Raw genomic sequence first — 18,398 nt, 5'->3', positions numbered from 1 at the left:
TATAGGTGCCAGTTTACATAACAAGAATGCCAATCCCCGTGTGCATTGTAACACCTCTTCTATTTTTTTTTTTTACAATTATTAAAAAAAAATTAAATACTAAAGCATATAAAGACAACCCTTTCTCTGCTTTAAAAGAATATACTGGATATGAAACATTTCGGTGATTCAATTATAATAATCTCCCTTCTGGGATTTTAAAATTTCTATGCCCTCTTTTTTTTTATATCACGATTTCACCCTGTAGGCCCCTGCATATAACATGCATCACTGTTCAACAATTGATGGTGGTTTCATTTTTATTATTCTAAAAGACATGTGGCATTGCAAGTATTATAAATCACTTCTCAGTCACAGTACAACCATGAAAAGCAATATAATCCTGCCAGTAGATAGTCCAGTCAGAGTTCTCTGTTCTCAGCTTGAGAAACAAGCCATTGAAGTTGTTTTTGCCCACGCATGCTCCGATTCCAATCACATCCCGAGATGTCTCGCTATGTTCTTCCATGGCGGAATATGCAAATATTTAAGTTACGTTTTTACGTCGTTTCGTACCTTTTCATTTGATCACCCCTTGTATTAAATTTTCACTTTCAAGGAATGATCATCCATATCATGTGTGCAAGTGCAACTTAACTGTTTTCAACGACTTCTCGCTATGTAGCACTAATGATATATATATATACCAATTACTTTTACATTAATTATAAGTAACCACTAGAGACAAAATAAAAGTATTAATGTATAAATAACTTACTGTCATCTAAATGGTTTTCCTTAGTTATTTTTTCTGCATGTTCAACTATTCCTGAACATTCAATCTAAAATAAAAAAAATCAAGAAAGAAATTTACTTCCTAAAAGCAATTATTTATGTCCAACATGTCACAGAATGTTAACATAGCATATCACGAATAAAAATGACATAGATATACTTATTAAAAGACAACTGGGTAGTTTGAAAACTGAGAAGAAACAATTCATGGTTGACACTCAACTGAAAAACTTATATGCAATATCACACAAATCAAAGCTCGAACCTAATCTATTTTTAATCTGCAATTACTGTATATTATATAAGATCAAGAAAGAGAATTGCAGAATTCTGCTTTTCAGTTTTTGAAGAAGTCTCTAATTTATGATTTTAAAGCAGACACTTATATCACATCCTGGATGCTATGGTTTTATCCTCCTTGATCTCATTTAGTATGCTCAAATCTTATTACATTTTGCTTATTTATTTGAAACATATACTTTGATCAGGATTCACCACTACACACAAAAACATGCATGCATCAATTTGGGCCAATTTATCAAATGGGATAGAAGAATGCGATTCACGAGAAAAGGAATTTACTGGGTTACTGTATTACTTCTCAAAGATACTGCTTTGCTAGCTAACAATCCTATTATATACTGGTTGATATCTCTTGGCACAGTAGAAAGTTGGGAGAGGAGATTAAACAATAATTCCGTAGTGTTGTATATTAAATCAAAATTTCCAGATTGATTATTTTACATTATCTGCAGCTGAAAGACTCTTTGATACTACCTTAAAAATTACAAAGAAAAAATGCATAAATCGCATAAATAGTGCTTATACATTCGAATAGTGTGAAATAAAAAAATTCTTAAAATATGTTTAGAAATTTTAAAAGCAGTAACCATAAACAGTTGACAGAATTCTCTATTAGGGCTCGTACACATCTTTCCCAAGCACTTTATATCTCAGCTAATTAAAGTCGTACGAAGACATTTTATAGCCTATAACCTTTTCTAATATATCAAAACCATTTCTTGAAAATTTCATGATGATCGGTTAAGGCGTGAAAGCGTAACAAACACACAAACTCGCATTTGCATTTATAATATTAGTAAGGACTTAGACATGAAGCCTATATCTCCCCATCATCAGAGACAGAAATTTATCAACAACAAAAGAAATAGGGTAAAAATTGGAAAGCCAAAATAAAAGCTTTAAAAGAATGCCTTCGCATGAGAAAAAAAGGTAAAAACTCAAGATGGACATTATAAATTAAATTTTACGTCGAAAAATTACGGCCTAGAATCAATTTAGAAGCGGTAGTCATCACAAAAAAATAAAACGTGAAATTCCTGGATTCTTGATTTAATAAAAATAAAAGTACAAACAATGCGAATGAAAGAAAACGCTTGTGACAGTCAATGACTTGAAATCGGTCGCACTTCGGGTCTGGGAGGAGGTCAATTCTTTTTGCATACATTTAGAAAACGAACTTTTCACTAATTTTTCATTAACGGCAAAATTATGTAACACCTCTGCTTCACATGTACATTTTTTTAAACAAAGTTTGCCTTGCCAACACAACTTAGCAAGATGTTACAACTTTGTTTAATACTTAAAATATGATGAATGAAGTAAAAATATAAATTTCAATTACATGACAATAAAATAGTACCTATACAGGGATGGTTGATTACTAAATATGTGTATGAAAGCTTGATACAGTTGGTTAAGTAAATTGAATATAACAAAAACATGAGAGCTATCTGCATTAAGAAGAGGGATGCCTTTGTGGAAGATGTTCTGTGGGGAACTGGCTCATTTTTATTACATATGGGGAAAATCTTGAAAACCAGGCTGTTCACCTGAAACTTATGATTCAGGTGTGAACTATGTATAACAACATGATTCTGACATAAACACATTTATGTTCAATTACATACTCTAAATTTTATGTTCTTTGTTTAATTTAATTTTGCAACTTTCTTACACTTTTATACTAAGAAATCCTGAGTAAGGAAGTAAAGCTTTAATCTATCAAAGTATGTTTAATCACAAAAATAAAATTTAGAAGTCACGTACATAGTGTTGTGGGGATAAACTTAGACATGTACTATACATTGATATAAAACAAAAGTAAATACAAATATGTACTGATCCGTATAAATTTCTAAGATGTCTACAGTAGATTAAGACAGTTCAGATCAATAAAATTAAATAACAAAAATTATGCTGAAGATCATTAGGGTTTAATTTAATTTTGCAACTTTCTTACACTTTTATACTAAGAAATCCTGAGTAAGGAAGTAAAGCTTTAATCTATCAAAGTATGTTTAATCACAAAAATAAAATTTAGAAGACACGTACATACTGTTGTGGGGATAAACTTAGAAATGTATTATACATTGATATAAAACAAAAGTAAATACAAATATGTACTGATCCGTATAAATTTCTAAGATGTCTACAGTAGATTAAGACAGTTCAGATCAATAAAATTAAATAACAAAAATTATGCTGAAGATCATTAGGGTTTAAAGAATGAAACTGGCACAAGTTAATTTTGGTTAATTCAATAAATTTTACTAACTGCAGAAAAACACTTCAATTAGTAAAGGATAAAAATAAAAAAGGCGAGATTTAATGAAATATTTATTAATTGAAAAATTTTAATATTTCTTGCTACTTCAAACATAAAAATAGCATGTTTTATATCATCACTAAAACAAATGAATGAAAAATGACATAAAATTATGTAAATAAAGGGCACTAGCAAGAAAAAAGGTTTATATAACATACCCCAATAACTTTAGCAGCACCAGCTTTAGCTGCAAACATACACAAGATGCCAGTACCACAACCAATATCTAACACTACTTTACCACGAAATAAGTGTTTATTGTGATACATAGCATTTCTGTAAGTCAGAGTTCGCACTTCATCCTTCAGCATCTCCTAAATAAATAAATTTCACAATTAATATTTTTTATTCAATAACTATTTGCCTAAATTTTTACATTTGCATAAGCATTTTCTAGTCATCATAACTAATTAATTTTAAAGACAACAAATATTAAAACTTTACTAATCCTAATACACTTCACTCACGTCTGTTAATTTTTCATGGTTAACATGTAGGATGTAACATAAGGCAATTTTTAATCTATACTAGAAACCTCCCCCCCCAAAAAAAAGAAATACAAGCATATCATACTCTTTCAAACATTTTATTTTTTATGTATAGCAAAATATGGGGGTTGAACAAAAATATGGAAACATCTCATAAAGCGCATGATTGGACTGAAACATTTATTCTTACAAAAGCCGATGTGTTTTCTTACTAACGCCACCAGTACAACATCCTCAATATGCTGTGTCATTCGTTATGAAGACAGTATTTTGTGCAGGTATGAGTGCATCATGTCGGAGCTAAATGAATTCAAATGTGGGCAAATTGTATGGGCTCATATGGTGGTTGCTTCCACAACCAAGGTAGTTGAAGTGTTTGGTGTTTCAAGAGGCACAGTAGCTAAGATTTTTAACTCATACAAGAAAGCCAAAAAACTGCATCCGCTAAATCCCAATGTGAACGAAAATGTGTCTCGAGAGATCATGACAGGCGATCATTGAAGAGGATTGTTATAAAAAATAAGAGGACTACAATCACAGAAGTGACTGCTGAACTGAATGTTGTACTCGCAAACCCTGTCAGCACCAAAACAATATAAAGGGAGCTCCACAAGCAGGATATTTTTGCGTAAGCTACAATTGTAAAGCCATTCATCAGTGATCAAGCTGCCTGTAAAAGGAGAAAGTGGTGCCAAAGTCATAAAGCTGGACTGTAGAGCAATGGAAGATTGTCATTAGGTCAGATGAGTTCTTGCTTCACACCGTTTCCAACTTCTGGGTGACCTTATGTCTGGCAAAGGCCGTCACAAGAGGATTGATAGAGACTGTTTACTGCCAATAGTGAAATGAGGTGTAGGATCAGTCAGGGTTTGAGCAGCCACATTGTAGCATTCCATGGAACCCATCATTACTGTGCAAGACCACATTACTGTCAATGATTATGTGATAATTTTGGCTTATCATGTCCAACATATGGTACATATTTTGTTCCCCTTTGGTGATGCCATATTCCAAGGCGAGAGAGCTCCTGTTCACTCAGCTCGCATCGTCAAGGACTGGTTTTCTGAGCATGAGGGTGAACATTTACATTTACCATGGCCATCAATGTGACCAGATATCAATATCATTGAACTTTTCTGGGCTGTTTGGCAGAGAAATTTGTGCGAGTGCTATCCACTGCCATCATCATTAACTGAACTTGCCAATGTTTAAAGGAAGATGGTACAAGATTCTCTTGCAAAGTATACAAGACCTCTATTTTCCCATTCCAAGGCAACTAACTGCAAGCTGTTTTGAATGCCAACGGTTTTCTCAGACAATAGAAGTCAGAGCAATATGTTTTATTTCAGTGTTTCCATATTTTTATCCAACCCATATAAAAATTTGGTCTATTTTTAAGAACAGGAATGGATCAAACTATTTAATTATTAATTAAAATTTAATATTAAAACTATTACAGTAAAACGTTCGCGATCCAGACTCGTCAGGACTTCAGCCATTCTGGATTTGGGATTTTTCCAGATATCAGATCATCAGTTTAAATCTAGTTAAATGGCATGTAGAAATTGTAAAGTTAAAAACACGAAATCATGATCTAATATTTGTATGTTTACTTTATTAAACATTTCTTTCAATCTAAGTTGTTAAAGTAGCTTTGTTTTTTCTGCTAATACTTTCTCTTTAATTCTATAGACAGATGTAATTTCTTGTTTAGTTACAAAGCATTATGGTTCAAGTTCTGCAATTGCTGGGTTGAGAATTCCAATTAACCTGTTAATAGAAACTTTTTCGTTTTCAATAAGCTCTCAGTCACTTTCTTCACTATAGGTAGTGGTATTTTCTGGATATAGAACTATACTATTTTCGCCATCCGTTGATTGATGATTCGGGCATTGTCATCGCAATGAAAAACTTCTGTTAACTACTCTTTTCCCCTAAATTCTGCCGCCCGGTGCCGCCATGCCTGTTCTGGTTTTATTTGGGGGAAAAAAAAAAAAAATCGGTTATTCTTCATTCAAACAGCATTAAATGTAATCTTTTGGCCTATGAGTATCATTAACAAAATCTATTTTTAGCATATGAAAAGAAATTTTTGTTAAATCTTTCTTTGTCAACATTTCTTAGGGTATATAACTTAAATCTAATCGATGTCAAACATAATGTCAACAGAAAAGATTACCATACTCTGCGTTATTCAATTACTGATACACACACACCACAAAAAAAAAAAAAAAAAAAAACCCACTGTGTAGGCATCACTGCACGAGTCATTACTCAAATTGTCATGTGTTGATAAACATGTGGCAATGAAAGGTTAGGTTCGGTTATTCAATTATGGCAAAGCCTTGAGGGCTATCTGCCTAAGGGGAGGGATGCCTTTGTGGAGGACTTTCTAAAGGAAACTGGCTCGTATACACATTACACATGGGGAAAACCACGAAAACACCCATGCAGCCAGCCCGTTCGGGGGATTCGAACCTCGGACCGAACTACCAGTGTTCAGTGACTTCACCGCTTGGCTGCTGGTGAGCCAGCAATGAAAGGAAAATATAATAACTAATCACCAGGTTGGCGTGAAGGATATAAAACATTAGTTGGCGTTTCTAATGTAGAATCAACAATGTTTCTAATGTAGAATGTTTCAGTCTGAGATGCATGGGCCAAGCAGATATGCAGCTAAAAAGAAAAATTAAGTTATATGTGTACTATACATATTTATAAAGGAAGAAAGTGCTGTTCTGATATAGATCTGAATCAGGTTTTGATGGGACATGGACAATTTCCTTCAATAGCCTTGCAGGAAAACAATCTTTGTTGGCTACAATTTCCTTCAATAGCCTTGCAGGATTGGCTATGTAGAGTAAGAGGTGATAATGTTCACTTTGTTGAAACCTGTGGCTTGACTGCTAGTATTAGAGATAAAATGAAAAATCGAATTTCCAGGAGACCTTAAGGACTATAGTAAAATGCTGCTTTATTCGAGGGAAATAATAAAGATGTTTGGAGTAGATGTGTGAATGATGTGTACCTGTTTTCTTTTCTTTATTTGTCACTTTATTACATGTTTAACTATTTATTTTTTCAGTTTGTTTTCTTTTGTCGGGCTGGTCTCTAAAAGCTTTGTGGCTGAATCATCGGCTGGGAAAGCTGGGGGCTTTACCCTCGTAGTAACTACACAGCTATGGACCCAAATTATTGGTTGCACAAATTTATGCTAAAATGATTATTTCTTCAATAATGAGGTATTTTATTTAGTGCTGAAGCGAGATTAAGAATTGAGACTCTTCGCAAGTGTTTTATTATAAGAGGGGGGGAATGAAATACACATGCGTAAAACATACCAAGGGGAGGGGGAAAGTCTTAAAACAAAAATGGTTGTTAATGGCTTTGAGGTCCGGATTTTAGATCATTCTGGATATTGTACTTTGTACTGCATTTTTTAATGCAAAAGCAGCAAGAATATCTGCCTAAGCTCTATTCCAATTTTGACGTACAATATTTCAGAAGGTATAGAATGTTTGCCTTAGATTACATTGAGCATAGCAGAACACACGTGAGCTATTTGCCTAAGAAGGGATGCTTCCACTCATCAGCAAACTAAAAGTACATTTTACATACTGTGGGAAAAGGAATTGAAACACTGTGAAAATTTCCTTAAATAAATACAGCAAGTGGGATTTTTTTTAAACATTTTGTATATTTTAAATATCATGTTCTTCGCACTTAAGCCACAAAACTTAATTCAACAGCAAAATAATTAAATAATTTTAAAATGAGCATATCTTTATAATTTCCAATACACAGTTTCATGCGGTGGACATAAAAATGTTTTTTTCGTAGTAATGCCATAGCTTGCCTTGAAATCGTTGAGTTCGTTAATAAAAAATTCGTTAAAGTGTTAAAAACGAATTCTACAGGGCTCTAAAATTTGGTGGCAACAGTTTAAAAAATGATTCGTCTTCTATATTGAATCAATACAAAATGCTAAAATGAAATTAACAGCCCTTCGCAAATTGCTCCTGTGGGCTAATGCACTATGGAATCATTATTTAGATTATCACGAGAAAATACTTGAGATTTATCTATTAATACTTTTAACAACATGGCATATCATCAGGCATTTTAAATAAAACTTTCGTTTTTGAAAGGCTACTACAGTACAAAGTCCGTAATCCGGACGTCCATTATCTGGAATGATCTATAATTTTAATGACTCTTATAGTGATTGCTAAACAATTTTTTTATACTAGTAATTGAATAATAAAGAGTATAGTAACATTTTATGCTGATATTATGCTTCGCGACGATAAGATTTAAGTTAAATACACTGAAAAATTTCATAAAAATTTCTCTCCGTATGCTAAAAAGAGATTTTGTTAATGATACTTATAGGCCAAAAGATTATATTTAGTACTATTTGAATTAAGAATAACTGATTTATTATACGCATAACCCTAGAGCCAGCGCCAGGGCTCGTATGGCTGCACTGGGCAGCAGAATTTAGGGAAGACAAAGAGAAATGCTTGGTAGCAGGACTTAGAACCCACAGAAACTGCATCATGTATCTAGCGCCGGCTCTCAATAAACTTTAAATATATGTCAGAATTTACTTATTCAGGACTCAGATAAGCATTAAACATGTGTAAGAAATAGACATAAGTATAATAAATAATTAAACTAATACAATTTAGGCTTAATTGTCTCAGTGCACAATAGAAGCAAGATAAAATTTAGCAGAACTTGTCTTTAGTTGCCAATCTCATGATACGTAGCTAAGTATGTTATAGTGAACAATAACTTTATTTTATTATGATAGCCACAATTAAATGTTTTTGGATATCGCAAACCAAATGTGCAATTTTCCAATTTATCAGATTTTGTAAAGAAATGTGGAGAAGCGGTAATAAATGAAGATGATATAAAGAAGTTTTTCATTGTGATGACAATCCTCCTCAATCATCAATCAATTAATGGATGGCGAAATCTGTAGTATGGTTAGTTCCAGATTCATAAAATACCGCTGCCAATAGTGAAGAAAGTGACAGAGACTGAAAATGAAAAATTTTCAATTGCTAAGTCAGTCAAAATTCTCGACACAGCAATTACAGGACTTCAACAATGTAACTAAATAAGAAATTATATCTGTCTACAGAATTAAAGAGAAAATATTAGCACAAATAAGAAGCAACTTAACTTGCATTGAAAGAAATGTTTAATAAAGTAAACAAATAAATATTAAGCTTTTTTTTTATTGTAAATTTTGCTATCCTAAAATGTTGTATTATCATAAAATGCTGGGGATAGCACGAGATATTAATTACTGATTGATGCAGGTTGTTGCAAGACATTAAACCTCTGAAGATGCTCACAAAAAAAAATGTATTTATGAATTGGTTGTTGTGGATTGCATGAGACATTAATTTTTGATTGTTGCAAGATATTAATTAAAATCTCTGAAAGCAATAATTTAGCAATAAAAGATTTATTTACGAATTGGTTGTGTGCTTGAAATGCCCACTCATCTGGCAGGCTTGCTAGTTTATATTAATTTCTGTAATTATTCTTAATTTATAATAATTTGAAATGAATTGAAAGAAGAAATGCAATGTGTTAAATTATTATGGTGAGTGGCAAGAATAGTAAATAAATCTACTAATGTGTTACGAACAGAAGCACAATTTTACTTGAAAACAAAAAGTGAAATAAAAATATTTGGAGAAAAATAAAAACTGATTTAAGTAAATAAACACTTAAGTATTTACACACATGTATACATACCAATCAAAACTGACATTAAATTTACCAAACAAAATATGATGCCGCTTACCCCATTTAAGATTTCCTTTATATAAAAACATTCATGTCTACTATTCCTTCCCTTTTATTTTAAAGCAGACATGCAGATTTCACAAAAACATTAAGCAAAATTTTAAACCTATTAACTGTATGGAAGAAGATAATTTACTTCATGAATTCCAAAATGAGCATAAGAATCAAAGTAATAGTCCTTTGACGTCATTTCCTCTGGTCGATATGTAGTAAGACCATCCATTTCCTTTTGGCAACGAAAGCAGTACTTTCCTTTGCTATCAAATTCAGCTACCTCTCCATTTGGAAGGTCACCATTAGCTACAATAGGAGACGACTCTGTGGTAGAAACCTATAGCAAGAAAGTTTAATTATATACATTTATTTAGTAAACTGTTTCAAATTGCTAAGAGAAGACAGCTGATAAAAATGACTAAATGATTAAAATTTTACTTTTAAGTGCCAACAATCATGAAATTACAACATGCAGGAATTTGCAGCATTATATGACCGTGACTTATCTTTTATAAATATTATATTAAAATAAAACAATAAATGCAAACGACTTACCTCCATTAATTCAGACATGATTTAAGAAACCTAGAAAGCCAAAAAAAAAAAAAAAAAAAAATCATTATGCATAGCAAAATTATTACTACACATTGCATATCTAATATACAATGCTGTACATTTAGTATACAAAATCATTTCAGTAATAATGTACTACACTGACTACCAATAAATATTTGGACACCTGTGATAGAAAAGAAAAACTAACTTTATTCAAAATCAATAGTTGGTAGGGCCTCCACGAGAGGTAATTACAGCGTGGACCCTCCGGGGCATACTTTCCACAAGTTTTTGTATAACAGCTAGTGGTATTTTCTTCCACTCGGCTTGAAGAAGACATAGAAGTTCCTTCACCGATTTTGCACGGGTAGTGCACCCCTGAATTCGGCGATGCAACTCATCCCAGAGGTTCTCGATAGGGTTCAGGTATGGACTCTGGGCAGGCCAGTCCATTCGATGAACTCCATTGGCACCATACCAAGCCTTGGTTAACGTCGAAACATGACAACTGGCATTGTCGTCCTGAAAGTAACAGGGGTCCAACCCGTAAAAGTGCCACAACGTAGGAAGCACATTGTCATCCAAAATAGTGCAGAAGGCATCAGAGTTGAGCTTACCATGAATGGGAACCAAGGATCCCAGCCCATACCAGGAGAAACACCCCCAGACCATAATTCCACCTCCGCCAAACTTGACTGTTGGCACAACGCATTCTGGCAGATGTTCTCCAGGTAGACACCAGACCCAGACCCTGCCATCCGAACGGTAAAGTGTGAACCTTGATTCGTCACTCCAAAGAACCCGTTTCCACTGATCTACGGTCCAAATTTCGATGTGCTTTGCACCACATTAACCGAGCAGCGTGGTTGGACTTTGTGATCAAAGGCTTATAGGCAGCAGCACGACCATGAAAACCAAGCAGATGTGCTTCCTTACGGATAGTATTCATTGAAACAATACTCCCTGATGCCTGTTGAAACTCCTCGCGGATGAGGGCCATCAGTTGGGTGCGGTTGTTTCGAATTTCTCTGAACAGCACTCGTCGGAATCCATCTCCCAGTTTCGTTGGTCTGCCGACTCGGGGCACATTCCGACAATCACCGCTCACCTTCCACTTCTTAATCACATAGGCCACCGTCGATTTTGGTACTTGAGATCGCTAGATATGTCCCTTAAGGATCGGCCACATTTGTGATACTCGATAATTACACCTTTCTCGAAATCAGAGAGATCCGAACTGCAAGATATCTTGCATGCGACTAAAGCCGATACTGTTTCCTACACGATATATACCAGCGGAGTCCGTTACGTACCTTAGGACTGCAGATATCGTTATTTGCATAGGTGTCCAAATACTTATTGGTAGTCAGTGTATGGTAGTTCTTAGATGGTACTTCTCATACACTATTTTTCAGTATGAAAACAAGTACGATTAATTCAGGAAACACACAAAAATTATTCCATTAATTAAACCAACAAATTTTCTCCCAATTTTACAAAACAAAAACAGTCACAGACATAAAAGAGTAATTTTTATAAGATGTTCAGCCATATATATAATAAATGTCACACAGTATGGACAAAATATAGTCATCATTCACTCTGTAAAATCTTTAGCTTCAAAATCACCCAGCACAATCCAGTTTGAGTAATACCAATTCAATAACAGCTTTATAAAAAAATTAATAGCCTTCATATTCGAATAAGTGATAAAATGGGAGGAAAAAAGAAATGATTAAAATTACTAATTTTAATGGTATTACAGAGTTTGTCTTCTTAGATAACATAAACTAGATCTCAAACTCTAAAAGACAATCTGTGAATTACCACGATGTATTGTAAGTACCACACAGACAAGATGTAATGGACCCTTTTATTTAACAATTGGCACCAACTCAAGCCAACATTTACAGTTTAAATGAAAGATGAATGAACTAAAGCTAATGAAAATAAGTTACCCTAAGAGCTTCATAATTGAAATAGTGTGCAAACTGACCCTGACCTGAGGTCAGCATAAACAAGCCTAACGGCAAGAATAACTCAATGCAAGAGATCCCAATCGCAAGAGAATCAAACTTAATAATGTAGCCTTCAAGTAGGCAGAACACATTCTGATCTACCCCTTGAAACATTCCTTTAAATACTCTCTACTTTCTACCTCATTTGCATATCACACGAGGAGAAATATACATTCTGGCAAAAAAATTGAAATTAAGGTGATGGAATAGAAAATTAACATAAAATAACTGGTTATAAACTTTAAAGACACCTTATAGCATCATCTAATAAATAAAATCAGATCATATACTACATCCTTACCAAGATTTTAAATGAATATGAAGAGTTAAAACCATCTAAAATAATCTGTTACGGCCTATTACCCAATACTAATACCATATTTATTTGGGTGAAGGGCAGAATCGTCCACTTATTTGGCACGTTATGTTCGGTGCTTTTTACAAGAGTAAGAAAAATTGGATATTTCTCAATTTCCTTTGACTGTTTAAGTGAAAATACATCGAGATATACATGGACAAAGGGTAGTGAGCAATGCTGAATTTGTGCAATTCTCCGATTTTTTTTTAAGTGAAATAAGTCGATGCGTACATGGACACCAAGTTTGTACAATTCTTAAAATCGCGCCAAGCAGTGGGTGATTCTGCACTTTCCCCTATTTATTTAATCCAATAAAAGGTTAATATCATACATTAATTAAATTAAATTTACAGAAATCAAAGTCTGTTCAAATTTTTAAACCACAGCATAATTTCCTTTCTCATAAGATGAGTAAGATTTAAATTTGTAAAGACCTTTTTACTTTGATGATTGAAAACTGTGTTGCCTCTATGTAACAATTTTACTTTAGTTCAGAGGTAACATTGCTTACCTCTTATCAAGTTCTTGTGAGGCAATTTTAAAATGCCCCCGTCTTAAAATTTCTAAACTTTAGATGTATGGACAAAAAAAACTTGTAATTTTAATGAATGATTTTTAATAAAAATTCTTGTTTGATGTCCTCTTCTAAAGAAACTGACACTACCGAGATTAGAATTAATGAGTGCAGTTATTGCAGCCAGAATTGCTGATTACCTAAAAGATGTATTCAAAAGTGTGCAATGTTTTACTTTGGTCAAACTCTTCCATTACACTGCATTGGATAAAAGGAACGGTGAAGGATTGGAAACCATTTGTATCCAATAGAGTAGCTGAAATAAGGAACTATACCGATCCCTTACAATGATTCAGAGATCAGAGCATATCTGAATTTACTCTTGACAGTTACGTTCATTTTTCATTCATTCATTCGTGCAGACTGTCCCAGTCCAGTAGGCGGATAGCTCAGTTCCAGTGACTTAGTGTGCGAACTATCTTAACTGATTTAGGTACCCTCGGGTATGCAAAAATGTCCTTTTTTAGGACACCATCGTCAAAAAAGGATGAAGAAGATACGGATAGATCTTTTAGATCAACAGAGTCACACAAGCTAAGGAAAGAGGATTTCATCAAGTCTCCGAAAAAGAAAATCAAGAAAGCTAAAACTACAAAGAATGTTTAGGAAGAAATACTCGAAGCGCTGAAGACCAAGTACAATACGGATAACATACATGAAATAAATGACGTGGAACTAGCCAAATTAATTCCGGATTTTGGTGTAGAAGCACTCACTAAGATGATGAAAGAACAACCGAACAGGAATCTCATGGAGTATATTGCGAAAGTAAAAAGAAAAGCAAAGAAAAGAGGCAGAGCAGTTAGAAAAAGAAAAAGACAAGGAAATTAACGCTAATGAAAAAGTATGGAAATCACCATAGAAATTTGTGAAACCCACTAAAAGTCCAGAGCCGATGGAAATTAAAAATAAAAATCGCTTTGAAAACTTGGATACCGAAGCTAATACAATCAAAAGTCGTTAATTCGGACTCGTCGGGACTTCGGCGATTCCGGATTATAGATCATCAGTTTAAATCTCGTAAGATGGCATGCAGAAATTCTAAAATTAAAAATATGAAACCGTAATTTAAATTACGATCCAAAGGGTATCAAAATTTATAGAAAAAAAAGCTTAATATTTATTTTTTTACTTTATTAAACATTCCTTTCAACGTGCACATACATAAAGTGTACATTACGCATAGTCGAAATTAGAAAATTGCAACCAGAAAACTATTTGATGTGTATTCGTGATATTTATAATGACGAGGAATTTGATTAAAATCATATCAAAGACGGCGTACAACGAGATGAAACACTACATTTAGTAAGGAATTATAAGACAAATAAAATAAAAATATCTTCTCTGAAGATAAGGATAGTGCTGACAGATCAACTTCCAGTTCATTGCGCGTTGCAACGCCCCCCCCCCCAGAGCAGCGTGAAATTGATAAACAGATTTCAGAATGATTAGAGAAACAAATCACCTCTCTGTCACTTTCTTCATACCTTTATCCATTTTTTGCAGCAATTCCACTTTTTGTTTGACGGACATCGAAACATACTTTCGTTTTGTAGATCCTTTGGGAGCTCCAGCATCGGAAATTCTATTTGACATAATCGAAAGTTCAAGCTTACTTTTATAAAATTGCTCTTACAGTCTGCAAAAAATAATAAGCCGGACCCAATTCGAAGATTAAGGAACAACGCAAACATCAACATTAAGTGAAATAGACAATTTTAGCTTATACCGTCCGTTATACATTAAACGCGCATGCGAAAACGTATTCTGCGCTTGCACACACGCATATGCAGTCGTAAAGGTATTACGCGCACGCATAAACGCCTATGCGTATGTGTGAAAGCGGCGCATGCGCAGAAAGTTTTTAGCTTTGAGGTCCGGATTATGGGTGTCCGAATTAACGACTTTTGACTGTACTGAAGGAGGAGGAGCCAAGAATGATGAAATCCCGCCCCCCATAGTATTCCAGCAAGGACAAATTGATTGGCTGAAAGTTGCAGGATATTTAAGAGAAAACCGTACCAACGAATTTGCAGCGCAAATGATTATCTTCGTACACCTGAAAAATGCAGACGAATATCGTGCAATTACTAAAATGCTTAACAAACGAGGAGTACCTTTTCATACCTACCAACTAACTTGAGAAAAACCGATGAAAGTAGTATTGAAGAATTTACCGGATAATACCTCAGAGGAGGCAATTTTTGAAGATTTACAAAGAAGGAAATTTCTGATCTTAAAAGTCAAACAGTTCAGAAGATCATGCAAAAACAATTTCAAGAAACTCCCAATCTGGCTTCTAGAATTAAAGAGGAATGCAAATGGACAAGCGATACACAACCTCAATAACATGTTCAGCATAGAAAAGTAGAATCCCAAGAAAAGACCCACACAGTGTTTCAGGTGCCAGGAGTGGGGACACTTCCAGCACTTATGCACAAACCCAGAGAAAAATGTTGTAAATGCGGCGGACCGCATAGAAGCAATGTCTGTACACTAAAAGATGAGGAAAAACCCACCTGCATTTTCTGCAAAGAACCGCATGTCTACAGTTATTGTGGATGCCCTGAATACTGACGTAAATTTGAGAAAAAAACAGTACAAAAACCTAAAACTCCCACCCCAAAAGCAGAAGACTTCCCGCAGTTAATTACAGCTGAAACATCTGAAGAAAAACCCGGTAGAAAACTCTACAGTGAGAAAGCACGGTCAACAAAAGCCTCAATCCCAAATGAATTCAACGAAGCAGTCTCCTGGTTCCACAATGAAAAAGTTCAGAAATTTTTAGGAACCATCATTGAACATATTGATCGTATCAAAAAAGCAAAGACTACTCTAGAAAAACTCACTGCAGGAATTAAAAGCAGTCCTGTGCCTTGTCCAAATTGCAGAAGATGAAGATTAGACGCTTCTTTCAAATACATATGCAGAAAATTACAGGATTTTATTTTATTTTTCACAGTTTTCAAGCAGCATCTCGCAGGGTCGGTTCTTGGGAGGGTGACCTCCCCCGTGACTGGCTCTGGCGAATGACCTTTCAATACATACAGAGAGGATCTTTACCACTAGCGAGAGGATTTCTCCTTACTTCGATGCAGTAACAGAATGCTTGACCTCGAGGCTTTGCCATCTCGACCACCCTTCGTCTTCGGACGGCCACTGGCCTACCTGAGTTATTAGTTAAAACTCTTTTGTAGTTGGTACTATAAATGAAATCGAAGATTCAAGATTACAATGATTCCAGTTTTGAGGATCGGTATAGATCTTTATTTCAGCTACTCCATTGGATACAAATGGTTTCCAATCCTTCAACAATTGCATGAATTGTACATTTAAATTTTTCACAAAAACTAAATCTTAGTGGTATTTTCATAACTTTACATGACTAGATGAATCAATTTTATATTGCAACTGATTCTGCATACAATAAACTATTTTCTGTCATTATCCCTGTATACTCTGTCGAACTACAGCATGCTAAACTTTACACTCATAACCTCTGTTTGTGCATAAACTCATTGTTTCAAAAATTTGCATTCTGGGTTGTAAGCAGAATATGCAAATGATAAATTCAAATTAAAAATACAAATACTATTTTTGCAATGATGATACTAAGAAAATAATTTCAATTCCTCTGATTGTTGTGTGTCAGACTCTTATTTCAATTGCACAACAATAGCAGTTTACAGTTTTATTGCTTAGCCAGCAAATGTTTATGAACACTGTCCTAAGGTATATTTTTTCAGAAATGTTTCTACAATAGTAAAACAAATTGTTAGAACATTACAACTTTTACAGTCGATTTACAACTTTTTTTTCAGTTATTTGATAAATTATGTGTTTTTTGTTATTATTATTGCAGTCAGCACACAATGCTTGCCCTACCTAGACTGTGAAACTTCCATTTTTTTTAAATATGCCATTTTAGTGAAAAAGGTTGCTAACCTCTAGGCAGATATTTTAGTTTATTTATTAACTGAAAACCTAATTACACACATGAAATTAATTAATAGGGTACAATTATCTCACGACTATTCAGTAATACTTCGAAAATAAAACTGAAAAATCTTTAAATACAAAATTTAGTATTCCATGAGATAAATTTATCTTTTAATAATCATTCTTCAGTGATTTCATAATGTGTGCAGCATTTATCAAAAATTCTGCTTAAATCAGTTAATTCTGTTTACCAGTTAATATTCTACTAAAAGTATGCACAGTACACCTTATCAAAACAGTTATTTAAACAACCCTGTCTTTAGCATTTTTGCCCTGGATAAAACTGTTGCTATCCTGTATAAATTAAACATGTTCTTAATCCAAAGCAAAATACACAGAGGAGCTAAAACATTATGACCACACTTTTCAATGAACTTGTCTGGATGATGTGGAAGGTGTGTGATCAAGTGGAAACAGTATGTAACACAGGGAAGGTAAGGAATAATTTTTACTCTTAACTTTTGCAAGTGATAAGATAGGCTGGTAATCTAAGCAAATTTGATACAAGGCAGATTGTAATGGCAAAGAATCAGAACGAGTATCTCCGATACTGCACAACTGGACTGGTAGGTTGTTCACAATCTGCCATTGTTACTATTTATGCAAAGAGGATACATAACAATGAAAGCAGCAGTAGATGGCAAGATGTTGGACGTCCATGTGTCATCAAAGAAAAAGGATGTTGGAGACTATCCTGCTTGGTACAGCAAAATTGGTGCCAGACAATGGCTCAGCCGACAGCTAATACAATGTAGGTCGAAGTATAAACGTGTCGGAACAAAAAGTTCAGTGGACACTGTTAGATATGGGTCTGTGCAGCAGATGTCCTACTCATGTGCCTCTGTTTAACAAGCGCCATTATCAACTACGCCTACACTGGCACCAAGAACATCGAGACTGGACCATGCATAATTGTAAGACATGAATCATGCTTTTCATTCATCATGTTGATTGTCATGTCAAGGTATGCTGTCTTCCAGGTGAACAGTTGCTTTGCCTTGTACAGATCATACAGGTGATTGTATTTTGCTTTGGGGAGATGTTCTTATGGGTGGCTCTGAGACCCTTAGTTGTGGTAAAACAGACCATGAAAGCTGTGTACTATCTCAACATAATTGAGGATCAGTTGCAACCTTATATGCCATCTGTCTTCTTGACTGGAAATGGAATCTTCCAG

The 18,398-nt window shown here is 34.2% G+C and overlaps 1 protein-coding gene across 2 annotated transcripts in view; it reads right to left on the bottom strand.

Moving 5' to 3' along the window:
* Nucleotides 1-18,398, bottom strand: part of LOC118194769 (protein arginine N-methyltransferase 1-like) — a 43,251-nt gene that overhangs the window by 20,410 nt on the left and 4,443 nt on the right. For both annotated transcript variants that reach the window (XM_035365981.2, XM_035365976.2), the window contains exons 2-5: nucleotides 10,270-10,299; nucleotides 9,857-10,051; nucleotides 3,562-3,717; nucleotides 758-821 (exon numbers count right to left, since the gene is read on the bottom strand). In XM_035365981.2, coding sequence (XP_035221872.1) covers nucleotides 758-821; nucleotides 3,562-3,717; nucleotides 9,857-10,051; nucleotides 10,270-10,287 — 433 coding nt within the window. In that variant the 5' untranslated portion in view covers nucleotides 10,288-10,299. The remainder of the gene's footprint in view (nucleotides 1-757; nucleotides 822-3,561; nucleotides 3,718-9,856; nucleotides 10,052-10,269; nucleotides 10,300-18,398) is intronic.

Source organism: Stegodyphus dumicola, chromosome 2, assembly GCF_044657685.1.
Source record: "Stegodyphus dumicola isolate Sdum_Otavi_A_Nest chromosome 2, ASM4465768v1".
NCBI classification, from domain to species: Eukaryota; Metazoa; Arthropoda; class Arachnida; order Araneae; family Eresidae; genus Stegodyphus; species Stegodyphus dumicola.
This window is presented reverse-complemented; position numbering and strand designations above follow the sequence as displayed.